This window comes from Aphelocoma coerulescens, chromosome 4A, assembly GCF_041296385.1.
Source record: "Aphelocoma coerulescens isolate FSJ_1873_10779 chromosome 4A, UR_Acoe_1.0, whole genome shotgun sequence".
In the NCBI taxonomy this organism is placed as follows: Eukaryota; Metazoa; Chordata; class Aves; order Passeriformes; family Corvidae; genus Aphelocoma; species Aphelocoma coerulescens.
The window spans coordinates 4,447,458-4,467,076 of NC_091018.1; the positions used below are offsets into that span (position 1 = coordinate 4,447,458).

The 19,619-nt window shown below is 37.3% G+C and overlaps 1 protein-coding gene across 1 annotated transcript in view; it reads left to right on the forward strand.

The window, feature by feature from the left end:
- Positions 1-16,117, forward strand: part of CHM (CHM Rab escort protein) — a 56,133-nt gene extending 40,016 nt beyond the window's left edge. The window contains exons 10-15 of the mRNA XM_069015052.1: positions 2,663-2,767; positions 3,687-3,750; positions 4,362-4,458; positions 6,765-6,857; positions 9,452-9,618; positions 14,060-16,117. Of these exons, the coding sequence (XP_068871153.1) occupies positions 2,663-2,767; positions 3,687-3,750; positions 4,362-4,458; positions 6,765-6,857; positions 9,452-9,618; positions 14,060-14,257 (724 nt within the window). The 3' untranslated portion in view covers positions 14,258-16,117. The remainder of the gene's footprint in view (positions 1-2,662; positions 2,768-3,686; positions 3,751-4,361; positions 4,459-6,764; positions 6,858-9,451; positions 9,619-14,059) is intronic.
- Positions 16,118-19,619: the final 3,502 nt, after the last annotated feature.

Here is a 19,619-nt window from a genome sequence, read left to right on the forward strand (position 1 = left end):
CCAGCTCTACAATTATTTTTATGCTTTTTCTATAGTCCTTTTTATAGTTTGATTTTTTCTTACTTGAAAATAAGATTCAGGCAAGACAGGGTGAAAGAATAGAAATCAGACATCCCTATTTTAAGGTTTTAGTAATGCACTTGAAAGTACCTGTTTTTTACATATTGTACCAGATCTGTTTTAATAAGTTTGCAGAACATACTGAGTTCTTGGTAGAACTGTGATGCTCTGCTGGAAAATAAAAAAACACATCATATTTATAAGGTTGAGGAAAAATGCGTACTGAATGTATGAATGATAATTTTGTTGTTTTTCTCTGTGTTTATTGTATGTCACTTTTTGGGGTACATATAAAATTTCATCATAATGGTAGGCATTTTATATTGATCACACTTCACGTATGTTTCCAATTACATAATTCTGCCTCAAAATGGAAGAGATGTGATAAATGGACATTTATACATCTGTGATAAAAAGATAGAGCAAACAGCCAGTAATTTACATATCTGCTGAAATACTGCAGACTGGCTTTGTCAGTGCTGCTGAGTCCATTTCAAGGATGTCGCCCTTAGTCCATTAGTTTGGATAATGAGCCCTATAAAGTACATTTATAACTCGTGGCACTGCAAGGAGATGGATTCTAATTTTCATCCTTTTATCCAGACACATTGAAAGAAGGTCAATGGAGGGTTCGCTGTGATTCATTGTCGCAACACAGATCAGATGACAGAGACCTGATAATGTCAGTGCAGGAGTGTTTGCTGCATTTGGAAGCACTACTTGAAAGAAATTTTCTGAGCATCACCCTTTGAAGTAAAGTGGGACTGAAATTAAAAGCGCTCTCTCTCTCTCAGTTTAAAATCTTATCACATATGTGACCTGCTGCTATTCCTGAACAAAGGAGAGGAAACAGCACTTAGCAGGAAAATAAAACGTGTCGTTGCTTTTGCTGGCTTTGAGTGATGCAACATGACATTTAATCAACCTTTCCCCTTCCATAATGTTTGGGGGGTGGCAGGGAAATTGTTTCATAAACAATAAGAGAGGTTATAATTAGAAATGAGCTTCAGCAGCTCGACTTCCTTGTTTATTTGCAGTATTCAAATGAGAGCTCGAGAATAAAATCAGTGGGGTTAACAGTTAGGAAAAACTTGTTAAAGTTGCAGGTGAAGCATGTTAGATAGAATTTGAAATTGAAGAATGTTAGATGATAAACAGTGCTTGTACTGTTGTCAAGGTACCTGTTGAATTTGAGTATAGGAATATATGCCTGTGAGGTCAGCATTAGAAGTTAGTGTTACAAAAACATGTTTAATAGTTATAAATCTCTTAAATTTATAGATGAGGCTTGTGTGTTCACCCTTTTTCACTTCTCAGGTTATAGGAACAACTGGTTTACCAGAGCTAGTGGCAGCTGATTGCTATTACCTATTTAGATTTGGATTTATAGATTATTTTAATCACAGAAACTGACAAATAGCTTTAAGTTACAGAAATGTTCATTCCTAAGGCATAACTTGCATGTCAGATATTCCACAGATGAAGTTGCACTATGATAAAACACAGGTAAATCTGTATATGATCTGTCTCAGGCATTGTGTTCCTTTGGATGTTTCCCTGTACATGCACATGTGTGTAAGCGTGTGTGAAAAAATTCACTGGTTTAAGTCCTGTACGTTAAATTGTTGAAACATTGAAAAAGTAATTTTCATTCCCCAAGAAGAAGTTCAGTAAAGCTAATTTGCTTTATTTATTTATACAGTAAATGTTCTGATAGTGTAGAAGAGAACACAGACCATGGATGTAGAATCAGCAGTAGAGGTTGCTGTAGTGAGTATCTGTGTGCAGCCTCCCTTTTCTTCACCTCATATATATGATGTAGCTCCATATGTCATATATACGTCTGAAGTTTGTTCTTTCATAGAGAATCTTCCCCCTTAAAATCTGCAATTTGTGTTCTCATTTAAGATCACTGAATGGCTTCATTTCTGTGGTTTGCATTTCTGTCCCACTTCTATTTCTGCCCCTGTTCTGTGGAGAGCATTTGTGTTGTTCTTAAAACACCAGGACTTAGTTAATCCCTTTGTGTGTAACTTAGAGATAAAGGGTATATTTAGTCACAAATAGAGCAACTCACTCTTGGAACAGTCTGATGTACTCGTTTGTCAGGAATCTTTCCTAAATCTCTTAAGTTAATTTTCTATTTAATTTGCAAATATTATTGTCAAAATAAATGTGGTTTTGGTAAAGGTGTCTACCTCAGAAAGAACCCCCACTGTAATAGGGTGGTACCTACCAAGTAATTCACAGTTTTGTTTTTCTAGGTATTATGAGGTAAGAAATGTATAACTAAATGCCAGTATTTAATATAAGTGTAAGCTTATATTTTCTGTAAAAAGTGGCCAATTTATTAAAGTTGGGATATAATTTTCTGTATTGGCATGCATGTGGAAAACTGCATATACCAGGTAGAGTGTGGCAGTCTAGGATTTAGTGATCAGTTGAGTTGAATTCGTTTAGGGGTTCACATGTTCCAGAAATACATAGCTAAATTAATTGAAAGATGTAAATACTGTGCTGTATAACTCAATTTTAAAAACTTATTCGTTCTTTTGTTACCATAGCAAAATTTCTTACTGTGGGTTGGGTTTTTTTTAAACAGGTGCAAAGCTATTGTGGATCATTTTGGACAAAGAATAAGTGCCAACTATTTTATTGTGGAAGATAGTTACCTCTCAGAGAGCACATGCAAAAATGTGTGTTACAGGTACATGGTAAAACAGAAAACACAGTCCATTTCTTTAAATAAATCTGTAAAGTACCCTGCAAGTTAAACTGAGGAGCCTCCTGTCCAGTCCTTCATTTTTGCAGTACAGTTCAGTTCAGTGCATAGTATTTCTCTTGTATTGACTGGAGGATATACTGTGTACTTTCTATATTCAGGTTTTCTTCAATTGTCATTGAAATCATATTCCCTTTTTCCATATAAAAGATCCAGGAGCTCTAAATGTGTTAGGAATTCCGTATTTGCTAAAAAATGTTTGGAAGGTGAAGGTGCCAGTTGCTGTCCTGGCTTTAAATTTGTTCAGCTTTAGGCAAGTACTAAATTTCATTGTTTTCTGTGATTTGATTGTTGTTGCCAAAAGCAGCTGGCATGCACTGCCTCTGTCTTGAGAGTAGTGCAGGTAAGGGATCAGCAAAGCTGTGGTGGTGAGGGCAGAGCAGAAATAACCCTGGGCACTGCAGGAGCACAAACTGCAAGTGATGAATGAACTCCACCCTGCTGCATTTCCCCTTCATCCCAAGGCTCCTGTGCTCCTTGGAACCTCACAAGTCCTTAATGTGCTGCTGCTAATCTTGATTGAATAAGCAAAAGAACTTTTTAAAAAACAGAAGGTGGCTGTTGGATACAACTGCTCTGACTCATTTATTCATCACCTATTTTGGCCATTGAAAATACTACACTGATATTCCAGATGCGTTTCAGCTTCAGCAATGGGGAAAATATCCCACTAAGAGTCATAGTAATAAAGATTATATAGTGAAATGGCCCTGGTGTTACCAAAACTATGATTCTAAATTACTGTTTTTTACATTTTTGTTTCCATTTTTTACTTTTCATTTTTGTTTTCATAATTACTTTTATTGTATCATTACTTTTACATCATTCTTTTATTTAATTGTAGGCAGATGTCCAGGGCAGTGCTCATTACAGATCAGTCTGTACTGAACACAGACTCAGAGCAGCAGGTACACACCAATTCTGTATCACTTGTCCCTTTGTGTATTGCATGTGTTAATATTTAGTTGTTGCTAGGAATTGATTCATTAATTCAATTTTGTTTGTGCTTGAATCAAGATCTATAGTCAGCTCTCTGTACTGGTAATTGTTTAATCTGTTTTAATCTCTATAAAACTATTAAAAATTTTAGTTTAGTTTAGTTGAGTGACTGCAGTTTTCCTGCTTGGCTCACACTATAATTAATAGAGTTTCTAAGCTGCTGTCTTTAATTTTAATTTTGCTTGCTTTTTAATAAACTGTTACCCTTAATATTCTGTTAGTTATTTATCTTGTCTAAACTTTGTTCAAAGTTCCTTTGGTTTTTTTAAACATTCCTTTGTGCTGTTTCAAGTTCTCATTGTACACTTTCAGACCCTTCTTTGGGTCTGCTTTGTCAGTCTTTGCAGTCCTTAATTTTAGAGGCTATTAATCAGCATTGTGTTTCTTCTGTGCTAATAAACCAGAGAACCAAGCTGTGTAACTGTCTGCAGTTTCTTTTCACCCTCAGTCAGGACTGTGCTGGTTGCCACATCCTCCAGGACACTTTGTTTTCCCACAAGCTCTTCTTTCTGCTCCGCAGGTTTCCATCCTGACAGTGCCTCCCTTGGAACTGGGCAAAGCAGCAGTTTGTGTCATTGAGTTGTGTTCCTCCACCATGACGTGCATGAAGGACACCTGTAAGTACAGGAGATTTTGCCCTTTGGCTCTGTCAGCTCTGAACAGAACTGAAAATCTCTGTGTTGTTCCTCTGCTGCACAGAACTCAGGGAGCGGTGGCTTCCTGGGATCGTGGAGCTTCATGGACTCATTTTCACTTACACAGGAATGAATCCTTCTTCAGGAGATAAAAATAGGATTCCAAAGCACATGAATCTTACTGGTAATTTGTCATTTGGTTTTTTTGAAAATGAGCTCCCTTAGCTGAACTATTAAATGGAAATACCTGAAATACACTGTATTTGGGAGCTTTTTATCTTCTGAAAGGATTCTGTTGTTGGCATTTTGTGTGAACTTGAAATAAATGAGCAATAAAATGTTCATTTAGGGTATTTGTTAGAATAGAAGTAGAGGTTACCTTACCCAATTCTTTCTAACAAGAAATAAGTAACTGCAATAATAACCAATTTATTTTGCTGTTAAATAGGCTTGAAGTAGTTCTTTGCATATGAAAGGAAGAGTAAAGTAAATGATTAAGTTGCTCAAAGTTATATTTCCTACTAAAATAATAGTAAAAAATATAAGCTTATAATTAAATACTTAGCACTTTAAAGCATATTGTTAATATTTATCATTTAAATAGCTGATTTTTTTTGTATTAAGGGTCCACAAAATATATATATAGCAGGAAGTGAAACTAATGAAGGATTGATGTTCAATAGATCTAAAGTATTAGTTTCAGGAGAATTTTTATGGTGCTGAAATATTAAGGTTTCTGTTATTTACTTTTCTCCATAAATTCCTTTCATTTCAGAAGAGAAGGTACTGCCTTCCTTAATGAAATTTGTCTTCATATATTGAAATAATAAAGTTCTATATTAGGCATAGCTGAGTTCCAGTTATGGGACATATTTCATAATTTTTTTAAAAACTTTTACATCATTATCTGTAAATGGGTTTTAACCTGACTGATTTCTCCTTGGAACAATTATTTAAGATAAGTATACAAATACATCTACTCTTTGATCACACTGCACAAATGACAGGCACATCATCTGTATTGCCACTTGAGTGGAACCAAACTCCTTCACTTGCCCTAAAAATGGAGACTGTAATGATGAAATCAGGAACTGAGCTCATCGTTCTTCTTGCTGGGAGAATTACTTGAAGACAAATGTTGGCAACCACTGTAACTAATGCAGTTATACCTGAGTAAATCAAATATAATCAAAATATATACTGATGACTGTGACTCATAACCATAACCTTAAAGATAATAAAAAAGATTTTATAGAAAGTAAGTGATGTGAACTTTAGTGATTTATAGCTGAGTTTTTTGAGGAAAGAATAGATTATATTACAGTGTTTGGGATTGGAAACATCTAGTTAAGGTTAGGGGGAGACTTTGGTTATCACCACCCTTTTCCTTTTACTTATTTTATTGCATATTCCTTCAGACAGAAGGTTTGGTTTGGGTTGAATAAAAAAATTAAATAATGTTTGAATAGAATCTGTATGCGTGCAACCTGAAAGTAGAGGAGCATGAAGGGTTAAATTTCTGTTCCTCGTGGAACCAGGGTCAAGAGCTGTGTGATGTACAGGAAAATGATGACAAGAAACACAGCCAGGCTTCAGACAGAAGAGAGAAAAATGTCATCTAGATTTAAAATAATGCCTGAGCTCTACATTGCTTTTAAATGGATCAAAAATTTACAGTAATGAAGAAAAAACAAATCAGTTTAAACTTTATACAAAGTTATATTAAATTTCTTCATGATTCACTGATGGACACTACTCTGCTGAGAAGTTTCTAGGGGCAAATGAGTCCATTAAGGTGGTTTTATGAAAAGCTTTAAGGTGAGACTTTTAAATATGGGAATGAATGGCTGGAAAATCAGGTGGGGTAAAGCAGCTGGTTCTGTGTCTGACCAGAGGCCAGTGGGACAGAAAAGGGTCGGGAGCCACATCAAGTGATTCTCTAAGGAGGCAGCAACTGCAGAGTCTGCAAAGCAGAACAAATAAAGGAATAGTTCAGCAATAGTTCCTCCCATCTGAGAAGTGGATGAATAAAATGTTGTACAAGGGATTGCATAGTCATAGCATACATCACAGAAGGAACTTAGAGAATTCTGAGGTGTTTCCAGAGAATTTCTGTGTGCTGTACAAACACTGTATGTCCATAGTACAGCACTTCCCTGGCTTAAAGGAAGTGGTTTTATGAAGAATTGTGATTTCTAAAAGCCTGCTGTGCTTTATAAAAATTCTAAATGTTGTTTATATATCTTGTGTATTGGTGATTGGAATTAGTTTGTGTTCTCTTTTCACAGATTTAGTCCATTTAACCTGTCCATCAACTAAAACTGCAAGGGAAGATTTAGAGCCTGTTGTACAGAAGTTATTTAATCTAAATACAGAAAAAGGTAAAAATAAATAAATGATGTACTAATGATATTATTTTACATAATTATAATTTACCCTTGTAAGTAAAGTATCTGTTACTGACTTCCTCAGCTGTGGCTTAAACTTCAGTATGCAATGACATGACCATGAGTGTCTGGGAAGTTCTTAATTTTCACACTTTTTTGTCTATGAAACATATTTGCTGTTCAGCACATCCTTGAAAGGTGCAGTAGTGAAATGAAATGTTTGTGAAGCTGTTTTTCCACACTGTCCTGGTTTTAGTGATTTCTGTCACCTGGGTATCCCTTATGAAAGTTACCAAAAACCCAAAAATTAGGGATCTGCCTTTCTTCTCCAGCTGCCAGGTGTGCTCAGTGCTGGGAGCTGCTTGGGTTGCTTTTGCCTCCTTTTATTCTCAGGCTGTTGCTCAGCCTCTTGTCTTCAAGTGTTTCCTTGTTTGCTGTTTGAATTGAAATTCTGTGGATTCTGCTGTAAGCAGTGGAAGCTTAAAGTTGTTCTGTATTGTTACCACAAAGATAGATTTCCAATAATGAACTACTTGGCCCTAAATTCAAGAAATCTTGCTGGCTAATTTTATGAACTTTGGCCTTGAGATGGACAATTCGACGCCTCAGAGGAAAGCAGCTGCTGATGGAGCAGTTGCTGTCTAGAAGGAAGTAGTTCCTGAAATACTTGGGCTAATTCCACACAAGTTTTTGAAATTTAGTCCTGAGATCTTGAATTTAACCATATTTGTGGTAGGTGCTCACAGAGTAGGTAGTGTGCATAAGGGAGATGCTGCTGTGTTCTAACCCTGGCAAAAGCATTTTAAATACAGTGTGCCCATGCTGCAAGGCAGTAAATCACAGTTCTTTTGTGAGAAAACAATGCTCAGCTCTCAGTGACAGGCGTTTTGTTGGTATAAATGCAAGTTATTAAGATGTAGGAGTACTTTATAATATTCATAATTGCTTTGCTTTTAATATGTAGAAAACATCTTGGGTTTGTAAATAGAAAACTTTATTAGACTGGAGAGTTGCAAACATTTCTCATTTGTATATTTGTTAATTTAAAGCTTGCTAATTTTCAACTTTTAGTGTTTAACTTCTATCCTCAATTTTCAAGACAGTGCCATGTGTTTGAAAGGCTTGGTGAAGAGAAGATCAGCTTAGTGTCTTCTAATCATTTGGGGAGGGGTAACATTAATCTTAATGTTTAAAGTGATCCAGTTCCGAAATGATAGATTGTTTAGAAGCTGACTGAAATTCTTCTGTAGAAACTCTGTGATCATAGGGGTCCTCAGGTGCACTGAGGCACTGAAAAGCCAGTTTTCCCTGACACATAGGCCTTTTTATCATCAGGATGAGGTAGTGGTCGTATTTTAATTAAAATGTCAGAACAAATACTGTTGGAGTTATTGAAAATGAATCACCAGATAAAGTGAGCACTGGGCCATGGCAGGTCAAAGAGGCAAAGTCACCTGGAGAAGAGGACTCCATTCATTTTCCTGCCTAAATGAGGAAGAAGTAACTTTTATGAGCAATGTGAACTTTTAAATATATTAAAGAGCATCTTGCCCTGTATTAAGGCTCAGACTTTCACAGGCTGATGAATTTAATTTATATTTGAAACTGTTCAGTATGGGTAGCACCTATTTTTTTTTAACTATTTGACAGTTATAAAAAGATACTGAAGGAATAGCATAGATTTATCTCTTTTTTTGTAATTCAACTGCTTTAAAATACTGTTTTGAATGCCATGGTTATGAAGAAGTTTCTTCCTTGGAAAGAAGTAAATCTCACAAGGTCTTTTACAAGCTTCATTTATTTTAGAGGAAGTAAAATACAAGAAAGGGGACAGCAAATATTCCAAACAAATAGTATCTATTAAGCTCAAAATCTGTGTTGTGTATTCCTCCCTTGCATTCTGGACTGTTAAAAAGTGACCTTCATCTTCCCAGAGGTTTTTCTGCCTGTGTGCAGAGGGATTATAGGAATGTGCAAATTACTGCAGGAAGGGACAGATTATGAGCAAGTAAGTTGAGTTTGTGATGATTTTGTATTCCTGATGAGTCTTGCAGCACAGTACAACCCTCAGTAAGTGAAGATAAATACAAATTAGGCATTTATTTTCATTTATCAGCACTGCCACAATTAGAGATTCTAGGTACAAAGATAAACTGTGAAATGAGAGGGGAAGAAATGACACATCAGAAATATCTGTGCACAGGGAATGCAGTGCCTTCGAGCTGGCAGAGCCCAGGGAGGACTTGCTCAGTCTGTCATGTGCTCTGGGAGTTTATCCACAGTGAAGGAGATAATGTGAGAGGTGTTAAATTTAGACCAGGTTTCTTGGTGTAGGGTGCTTGTAGTGATAACTGCTGCTGGTGTGGTGTAGGGTGTGCAGAGTAAGTGGAGTTTTTATAGCTGTAGTTGGAAAGGGAAAGCATGATGAAGGAGAATCGCAGAAAGTTAAGTAATTGGCTTTTTAAAGAACAAAAATACTTTATTACAGTAACTCCATGTTAAAAATTTGATTTCCAGTATGCTAGATTACATATTTACCTTATCACACAACAACACTGATTACTGCAAACACTCCTTTTCCTTTTCAGAGACTGAAAATGAAGAACTGGAGAAACCTAGAGTCCTCTGGGCTGTCTACTTCAACATGAGAGATTCTTCAGCAGTTGAGAAGAGTTCCTATGCTGGCTTACCCTCCAATGTTTTTGTGTGCTCTGGGCCAGACTCTGCTTTAGGAAATGACTGTGCTGTCAAACAGGTAGGGCAGAGCAGATTTGGCTGCAGAAGTTTAATTTTAAAGACATAAGTCCAATACAGTCTGGGTTATTCTGCTTTATGCAAAAAATATACATGATAACTGCAAAATTATAAAACTAGGTAGGTGGAGAGATCAGGAAATAGCCACAGTCTTTCACCTGGAAGGTAAAAGAGGAGGTACAGTACAAATCAAAGCTAGAAAATCCAGCCTACAGTTCAAGTTGGAAGGATCACCAAAGAAGTTTAATACTTGCAGGACAGTCACAAAGCAAAAACTTACTGGGGAAAAACCCAACACAACTCCTAATGTGGTAGATTAGGCCTCCTGCCTCAGTTTTCCTTCTCTTTGCCTTGGTATCACTGCAATACAGAATTTTCCTTTCCTGGATAAGGAAGATACAAATTCTGAGGCAGATCCACCCCAGCAGCCCCTGTGGTGTCAGGGCACTTTGAAGACAGGAGAACACTTCACAGCTTTGGAGGATTAAGTGTCACTAGGCATTTTTAAAGCTGTGTTTTTAATGGCCATGTTCAGACAATGTGCATGTGCCATCTTCTAACCAGTTGCAGGATTTTTTATGACTAAGTCATAAAATTCTTAAAAATAAGATTTTGAAGTGGAAAGGCTGACATAGCCTGAACTGCAGGGTCAGAACAGTGTTATTAAGGGCTAATAGTATCCTTCATTTTGCTTTACAAGGCAATAATTTGCTTCCCAGAGGGATAAAGAACTGTAAAGACAAAAAATAATGCAAGACAATTATTATGGTCGCAGTTTTAAATTGTAAATGTGTTCCCTTCTAAATTTGATTTTTTCAAACTGTTGTTTAAAACAGGGTATGTTAAAAACTGATTAAATACACTTGAAAGCCACCTATTTCTGATTCTGGTAGCCGCCTTTTGTAACATTCAGGTTTGTTTTCCCTTAAGAGCTTTTTTCTTACCAGTGAATAATGGTGGGATAGATCAGGCCCGGTTCTTGGTGCTGTAGTTCAGCCTTTGTGTTCAATCTGTTGGCCATCAGAGAGGTGCTAAGCAGATCTCAGAGGAGGAGCCATCAAGAGCCTAAATCGCTGTCTTTTAAACAGAAATAGAGCCTGTTTTTTTCTGAACCTGATTTTAATTTTGAAACAAATGGTCTCAAGTTAAAATGGAAAATATTACACTGTAACCATGTTTCTAATTCAAAGTCATATGTGAGAGCAAAGTGAAGAATAGGCTGAAGATGAAGCAGAAGTCACACCATGCAGGGACCTTGTGGATAAGTGGAGGAGGGAAATAGTTGTAAGTTGGTGGTGTGTCTTCCTCTCCCAAATCACTCTCATCCTTCTAGGAATGGGATGGCAGTCTCCAAACAGGAGATATTTGCAAACTCATGGATCAGAACAGTTTTAAAACACCCAAAAACCCAGTGGGTGTATTAGGCTTGAAGATAGCTTGGTAAATTATATCTAATTTCTCTAATCATTTTGGGATTAGTGTTTTAGTGATACTTGCTGTGATGTATTTCTTCATTCCTGTTAGTATTGCTGAATTCTGCTTGTCATGCTGGGTGATTGCACTGCTGATACATTATTGGGAAGGCAAGACCACAGCTCTTACAGACAACTCTCCATCTACACCTCATGTACAAATTACTGCACTCTTGTTTTATTGTAATTCTGTGTTCAGTTCCTGGTGTGATACTGAATTAATGTTGATGGTTGCATTTCCTTGCCCTGAGGATAGGCTAAACGAAATGAAGATGCCATTTATGATCCTTTCAAACTCTGTGTGTGTGGATCCAGTAAAGCATCTGGCTTCCAGTTTTCTGTGTTTTCATTGCTGCAACCTGACATGAATTATTATGAGCCAAAGTAATATATTCCCTGACATATTTCAGGCTTCTGAGTCATCTTCATGGTCATGAGAGGATGTACTAAAACTGTCAGGCCAATATTTGTGCTTTAACCTGTTTATTTTCTATCTCTGGAAGGATTTCAGAGTTAATCAAGTGTTGTTCGTTTGGTAGTGGTCCCTGTAAAAGTTGTTGTGAAAGCCCACACAGTTTATCCACAGGCTGGGATACAGTAAAACAGGAACAGAATTTGATTTTATTCAACTTCAGCTACTGGAATTTCTATGCAAGGGCTTTACAGTAAAACAGGAACAGAACTTGGTTTTATTCAACTTCAGCTACTGGAATTTCTATGCAAGGGCTTTACATGCCTGTGTCTTAATGCTGGATTCAATTGGACACACACTTCTCTTACTACTAAATATTGAAGGCACTATTGTCTACCTTAATTACTTTAAATATCAAAGTGTTATAATGAAAGAGTCATTAAATTATTATTGTTTATTCTGCATTGCTTCAGCTGGATAAGGTTAACTTAAAAACTTGATAGACCTGAAAGTTCTCTATACCATTAAATTGTTAAGTTATAATAAGTGTCATGATGTCCTACACAACATACTGAGAATTTCTTCCCATGTTCAACCTTGTAATTGTTTGACCATTTTTGGAGTGGATATTTGCTGACTGATTGGACTGAATAATTGTTGAGAACTGCATAGGAAATGTTTGCTCTAATTTTTCATATATTTAGTTCAAAGTATGACATCTTCTCTCAGTGTTCTATTAAATACAATAATAGTTGAAGTGTATTTTTGGAGTAGCAAGGACAAGTGCAGACTTGAAATTAAAAGTTTTTCTCTTACCTTCGAAAAGTTAAACCCCAGCTTTTTAGGATGCTGTACCCCCTTGCTCCCCAGACTTACTATTTCAAATTAAAAAACTGTGGTTCTGAAGTAGAGAACAGAATTTTCCATTTTTTCCTATACTAATATAAAAAGTTTTAAACAGTTTTGCATGGGTATGGAAGAGTAAAATTTAGGAAGGAGAATGAAAAACGAAATTGAACTGAGAGCAGACAGGGTCGTTGAAGCAGTTAATAACAGAGTCCTGCATCCAGTGCTGCTGATAGAAAGCCAGTGCCAGTGGGCAGTGGAGTTCATCCCAGAGAGCTGTTGGGTACAAGCTCAGTGATGGATTCATCTGCAAACAAGTCCCTCTTGTCCAGGATTCCACATGGTGTAATGGGCCTTTGCAGGTGGCACTGAGTGACCCCCTGTCAGTTTTGCAGGGCAGGGCCTGGAGCAGGAGGAATATCAAGATGAAATGTATTCCTGCCTGTGTGGGAGCTTTCATCACAGGCTGCCTTTGGGGGATAGGTTACTGAGCAGACAAATGCAGAGGGAATATTCCTCTGCCTTCTTAGAAACCCAAAACAGAACCATGATCTGCTTCAGGTATCTGCATTTGCCTTGGAAGCTTAAGGACTTGGAAAAGGAAGCCTTGATGGAAATGTGGAGGGCATGTGGATCCAGTAAATCAATTCCCAAAGTCTCAGTGTTTTTGTATTTTTAATTTATTTATAAGATAACCTTATAGCTGGGCTATTTGTACATGTAAAAGTTTATAACATTAGTTAATAGAGCTTCTTGCATCCTTGCGGGGTTTTAAAGGATTTTTGGCCTCTGCTTGTATAAAATGCCTGGTTGTCTGGAATACTATGACTGTATTACTTTGGTTCTTTTTTTCCCAGATTTTGTAGCTGTATTGTCCATGCCATAATAACAACCACACTGGTGTTCCAAGAACTTGTTTCTTTTTAGTATCTTCCATTGCAGTGGCCAAAAACTTGTGGTGTGTATTTAATTTCTAAACCTTGATGGCATGAAGTGCCATTATAAATTCATTCCTTGAACTAGATCTGTCTTCTTATCTAAAATACAGTTCTTTTCATACATACAGTTCTGTGTGCACACAGGTCTGTGCATGTAATACCTTGGAATTATAGACAGGAGTTTTTAGTAAATCACATATGTATTTGGATATATTTTCAGTGGTAATATTCCGTTGGATGAGAACAGTTCTCAGCTGAGCTATGTTTAAGCTGTTCAGAAAAACAGAAATAAAAATTCTTCTGCTATTTTTAAATTTAAGAAGGAAACCCATACAGCCATGATATGGATTGTACATATGTACAATCCCTGGGTTTGCTTTTTCCATGAAGTGGATCCCTGTCTCTGGAAAGAGCCAAGATCTCTTCCGTGCTTTGCCTTGGACTGCAGCTAGGGATAGTTTTACTGTGCAAAAGATCAGTTGGCTTCCAAAAAAATCCTCTTTCTTGTTCTCAGAACAACATAGAATGACCAGCATTTTTTACAAAGCCCCATGCTGTGACTTCCCAGTAGAACAATGTAAAAAGATAAATTGCTTTTTCTCTTTTGAGGTCTGCAAGAAGGAATGGATTTCCCATGTGTTTACAATACTGTCAAAGTACTAAATCACTATTGATTTGAAAGAGCGGAGGTTAATCTTAAATATCTGTAAAATATTGCCTCAGGGTGTTACATTTCAAGGTAAAGTTTATGTTATTCTTCTTTTTCCTGAATAGGCTGAAACTATTTTCCGAGAAATGTTTCCAACAGAGGAATTTTGCCCACCACCACCAAATCCAGAAGATATTATTTATGATGAAGATGAGATTGAACCAGAAGAGGCCGGATTGAGTAATTCACCAGAGACAAAGCCTGAATCCTCAGCTGAGGAGAGCAGTAGTGGAGGTGGTGCTGCTGTTACAAAGGAAGAATGAATGAATGAATGAATGAATGAATGAACAGTGTTCTCTTAGTCGAAGAGGAGGTTGACCCAAACTAAGACATAAGGGAGGAAGGGTGAGAAAAAGAGGTTTAAAACCCCCAGAGATTAGTTATTTGCCATTGCCTTACTTTCCTTGGCTTGAATCATCTTTTTTAAGTAGTTTCATTGATAGCTAAGGTACTTCTAAACAGTCATAGGTCCATCAGATCCAAGGGGGTTTGTAGCTAAACAAAAAAATACAGAATGAAGCATCTGAATTTAAAGTGCTAAAATAGGATTCATGATTTATTGAGATGATTTGGTTTTGGTTTACAACTTGGAAAGAACCCTCCATTTTTTAAATAGGCAACAAGTCAAAACTAAGCAAAAGAAAAAAGTGCAAGTTTGTTTACCACTTAGAAGATGATCTTCTACTAAAAATCCTTGGATCTCTGCTAATTAAACAGCTGAAGGTGAGGCTCACCATCTGTCCTTCACAGTGATCTTAGGAGTGGAATTTAAAGGCAATAATACTGACAGTTCTGGAGTGGCTTTGTTTGTATGGTTTTGGAACTGATGCCATAGTCAAGTAGGAAATATAATCCAGAAGATGTTCCTCACATGGAACTATTTTACATTTAATTTTTTTAATAAGACCTAACAGAGACATATTTTCACTAGTGACTTCATTTACTGGGGACAGGAAAATGGCAGAATTTAAACTTAATGCCAGATTTCCCAACAAAATCCAAAGTCATAAATGGAGCATTCCTGTTATTAGTTTCCCTGGATTTGTTGCACTGTTTGAGCCTTTAGTAAGCCAATAGTTAGTTTTTGAAGGTTGGGGTCTGAGAAATTTTAGTGACCATTAACTGAGGGGGTTATGGTGGAGAGAAGGTTCAACTGATAATTCCAAAGGTTTGTATTGATCCCAGTTAACAGGATTAAAATTAGTGTGATAGCTGTAAACTATGCATTTTGTAATGATAAATCATGAAGCATTTATACAACAAAATTTATTGAAGTATTTATAAACCTGGTTTGTATGAAAAAACTACAAAATGAGAAAGATGTTGTAAATAACCATGTTAAACTTGCACTTCTTCTGAACCATGCTTGAAATCAGTTATGAAAAGTATTTATCATATACTTAAAGATTTACTTTAAAATGTACACCCAGTAGATGAGTAGTATCTCTAGAGATCAGCAAGAGTTGATGAGTTGGAGTTTAAACTTCTTCATGAAGGTAGAGATGGTTCCAGCAGTGCTTAAATACTGTAAGTGAATAAAAAATGCTGTTGAGTCATGAACATTGAGCTCTGCCTGGCCATGCCACAGCCAGGCTTCTGTACAGTCCCGTGGTGCCCGTGCCTGCCTTGAAACTGGCTCCAGGCCAGAAAGGGTAATTTATTTATTTTTTTACAGCATAACTGATACTGTTCTCTTTGTCCTGCATCGTACCCACTTGTCCAGTTTGCATTTCAGGGTTAGTGTTTGCACCCTTTGTTGGATAGGTGCCAGTACATGTGTGTCTGTGTGTGCATAATCCCAAAGTCCTCAGAAAAACACGTGGCTGGAATGTTCCCAATGTTCAACAACTGTAACCTCTGGATGCCTGTGATTTAGCAGTTATTTATATATATAGATAGATATATTAATTAGCAGGCTGCCTCTTCATTTAGCTGTAATTTCTCTGTGTATTGGAAAGCATGAGTGTATGGTGATTGTATTTAACATCTACAGATCTGTGAAAGAGCTGAGTGGAGGGACCTATCCCTGTTTGTCTGTCAGAAATAGGGATCACAGTTGAATCTCTCATCTCTGTTTACAAGGAAATCGCTTGATGAAAATTAAAGGTTTGCTTGCAAGTGCATTGTCCTGTGTTTTCTTTCAACATTTTTTTCAAAGAAAAGCACTTCATTTGTTAGCTGGGATTTCCTGAGAATTCTCTTGGCTGCTTTCAGCACAAGGGCACCTGTAATTGCCAATATGGGTACCTGTGTTACCAAGTTTATGTAAATTCATATCTGAGTGCTCTATGTCCACGTGAAGCCAGGTTTGGAAATAGTGCAAATTTGATTTGAAATCCAATGGAATGATGGAACAAGTTGGAGGCTATGGCTTTACACTACATTGACTGCTTAAAAACTGTTTTCATGTCTCTTTCATAGGGTGAATGGAAACATTAAATGTTTTTCCTATGGTACTTGAGTACCCAATAGCTCACTTGCAGGAGCAGTAGATCAGACTGTTGATCTTGGTATTTTACAGAAATCATGCTCTGAAGTGCTTTTTGTTCTTTCTTTAAATGATGTAAGCATGCATAGTGAGGGTTAGGCTTATTTGAAGTCGTTTTTAAGGCTTGTCATACAGGATGTATTCAAAAGATAACATGACTTTTTAAAAACTGGCAATTTATCTGTAGGATTATTAATAAATCAAGTTAAAGAAAGATAAGGTTAATTGAATTTTTAAACAAGTAGCTGTATTATCCTTCAAGCACCTTGGAGCTCATACAATATTCACACCTTTTTTTTCCTAAGGAGTGCTTTGATATGTTTGAATTCCCTTTTTAATGAGTACTTCCTTTTTAAGTTGGTTAATTGGATTAACCCTTAATATTCAAAGAGTCCATTTTATGCCATTTTCCCTTCTGTGGCATTGCCTTGGCTGTAGGACTGCAGGTGGTTACTGCTCCTTTGGAGGTATTTTCAGCCATGAAGCTGCTTTGTCTGCTTTTTCTGGTGATGATGATGCTTAGGGCCATTTGACAGGTAATCATTAGAACTTGGATGCTTGCAGACTATGGGGTCTTTTCTCCTATCATTGCAGGGGGATTTATGTGGGCAACTCCTATTAATGTTAATGGGACTTGCATGTGTAAATCCTCCTTGCATCAATGGGAAAATTGACCCCTGAAACAAAATATCTGCGTGTTAGATTTGCTGATTCAGAAACATCCAGGCACTGCCAGCTCCTGTGTGGAAATGTGCTGGAGCATGAGCTGTTTCACTGGAATGGTCTGGAGAGGATTTGGGGAATTTTCAAGATTTTCTCTTTTACATTGTAGTTTATATTTTCTGTAGACTGATTCTTGTCAGAGTTCCCCCAATGATTCTCTTTATGTAGCTGGGAAATGAAGTTTCCCATTTCATACTTAGGAGGTTGCACAGCTCCTTGGTTTGGATCTCATTTTATTTTAGCCCCCTCTCCTCTAAACCTTTTTGCATCAGCAGTGTGAGTTGCAACAGCTTAATTTCAAGTATAATTGGCTAGTGATGTATTGATCAATGACAAGTGAGAAGCATTAATGTTCTGTTTTCACACAATAAGAGACTGGGTCACTTACAATCCATAATCTCTTCTGGAGAAAGGATACAATTAATTTCCTTAACACTCATACATGTGCTTCAATACCTTGGCAGTACAAATGAGAATTACTTTTTTTATCTGTGGATAAGTCTATTCATTCTGTATTGGGTATATTGTTGCTCATACACAGTTACTCAGTTACTACTGTAGATATTTCATATAATCTCTGCAGTGCATTTTTGGGTTTTACTTATCTGGTGATTTTATATCGGTAGCAAGTCAGTCCTTGGATATAAAAAGTCTGTTGTGGAACTACCCTAAACTGCTCCAGAGATTTCTCCTGGCTTTTCTTCCATAATGCGTGCTCTCCTCAGTGATTAATTACCAGTAAGCTCTGCAGATTCTGGTGGGTTGTCTTCTGTTCATGTCCTTTTTTAATTATTTCTGAGGATTTTGTGCCTGCCATTAATGCAGTTGCTAATTTTCCACCAAGGGGAGCAATTTGCTGAGATCACATCATGAAATAGTTGATCTGTGTGTTTCTCTACAGTTCCTAACACTTTTACTCCAATGTGTGTATATATGTGTATTGTATGACAGAATTACTAATTCATGGAAGCTTATCACTTAACCTTTTGCAGAAACCAACCACTATAGAATGTCCAAAAGTTAGAATTACCTGCATTGCCAGAATTGTCAAAAATATGTGGGAGAGTTGTGGTGGCAGGGCAATTGCCTGCATTCCTTGGCTAAGTAATAATGCCAAGTATCTGTGGGAAGATGTAGAACTGGTTGTGACTCTGGAAGTTTGAGACACTGGTATCAAACATTCATTTATTGCAGCCCAGTTTAACAGTAAGCTTACTGCAGTGATCAGATGGAAATGCTAGCTTAGGTGTAGGATTTCAAGAACTTTTTTAATGTGGTGAGAGGTTGGCATAGAAGGATTCCTTAAGCTGTAGAGGTGAGTGGTAGGAAGTGGTTAGCCATGTGGAATTCATGTTGTCAGCCTCATCTCCAGCAACAAAATAACTCGTGGTGGAAATAGAGCTTATTAGCAATTCCACCATTATGTTTATTTACAGGCTGCCAGTTCCTGTTTGTAAGAGTGAATGGTTCTTCAAAATCTGACTGGGGAGCCCAGCGGGAGTGTTGTAAATCTCACTGACATCTGAGATTTAGAAAGTTGACAGTGAAGTATCAGGAAGATGCAGTTGTTGACTGCATGGGAGTTCTGATCAGAGTGGACTCTAATAGAAAATACTCTTCCTGTCACAATTCCAACAGACAATTTATTTTACACTACTTGCATACATTGACAAATGAGATGGAAGGTATCAACCTGAGTGTTTATCAGACCCCAGATGTATTCTAAACAATTCAGGAAGTCTTTAGAACACCTACATTTTTAGATGGAGATTTTCAGGATCTCATACTTCCTTCTGAAGTGCCACCCCATAATTCATTTTATATTTGGGTCTCTGGAGAAGGCCTTAGTGCTGTTCCTACATTCTGTAGGGTTAAGACTAGGAAGTGAGGCAGGCCAAGCCTATGGACCCTCCATCTGCCCTCTGAAACAGAGCAGGCTTCTCTGCTGGCATGACAGCAGTTGTCAAACAAATGCACCTTTGGCTTTTAGAGGTGCTTTTGTGCTGCCCCAGCTTCAGGAAGCTCTCATGAGCTCTGTCTCACTCCTTTTCTTTTGGTCTAAGCTGGTCTGGGAAATGCTGCTCTGTTGGGAGCGACTGATGGCTCAATCCTGGAGCTGAGGTCAGTAATGATGAAACATCTGGGTAATGCTGTACCAGTCTCCAGCTCACAGGCCCCTCAAAACCAGTTCACAAGCCATAAAACCAGCGTGGGTTTTGCTGAGCTGGATGTCCAGAGTGGGGAACAAGCTTTTAATCACTGGAAATTTGAGTCTGAGAAAGGATACAAGAGCCTTCTCTGAAAAACCAAAATATAAAAAAATCCCAGATCCAAACCCTCCTGGGCTGTTCTGGATTCTGTGTGCATAAGAAACTCTGCAATGGCTAATGCAGAATTCTGCATCTATTCTGCCT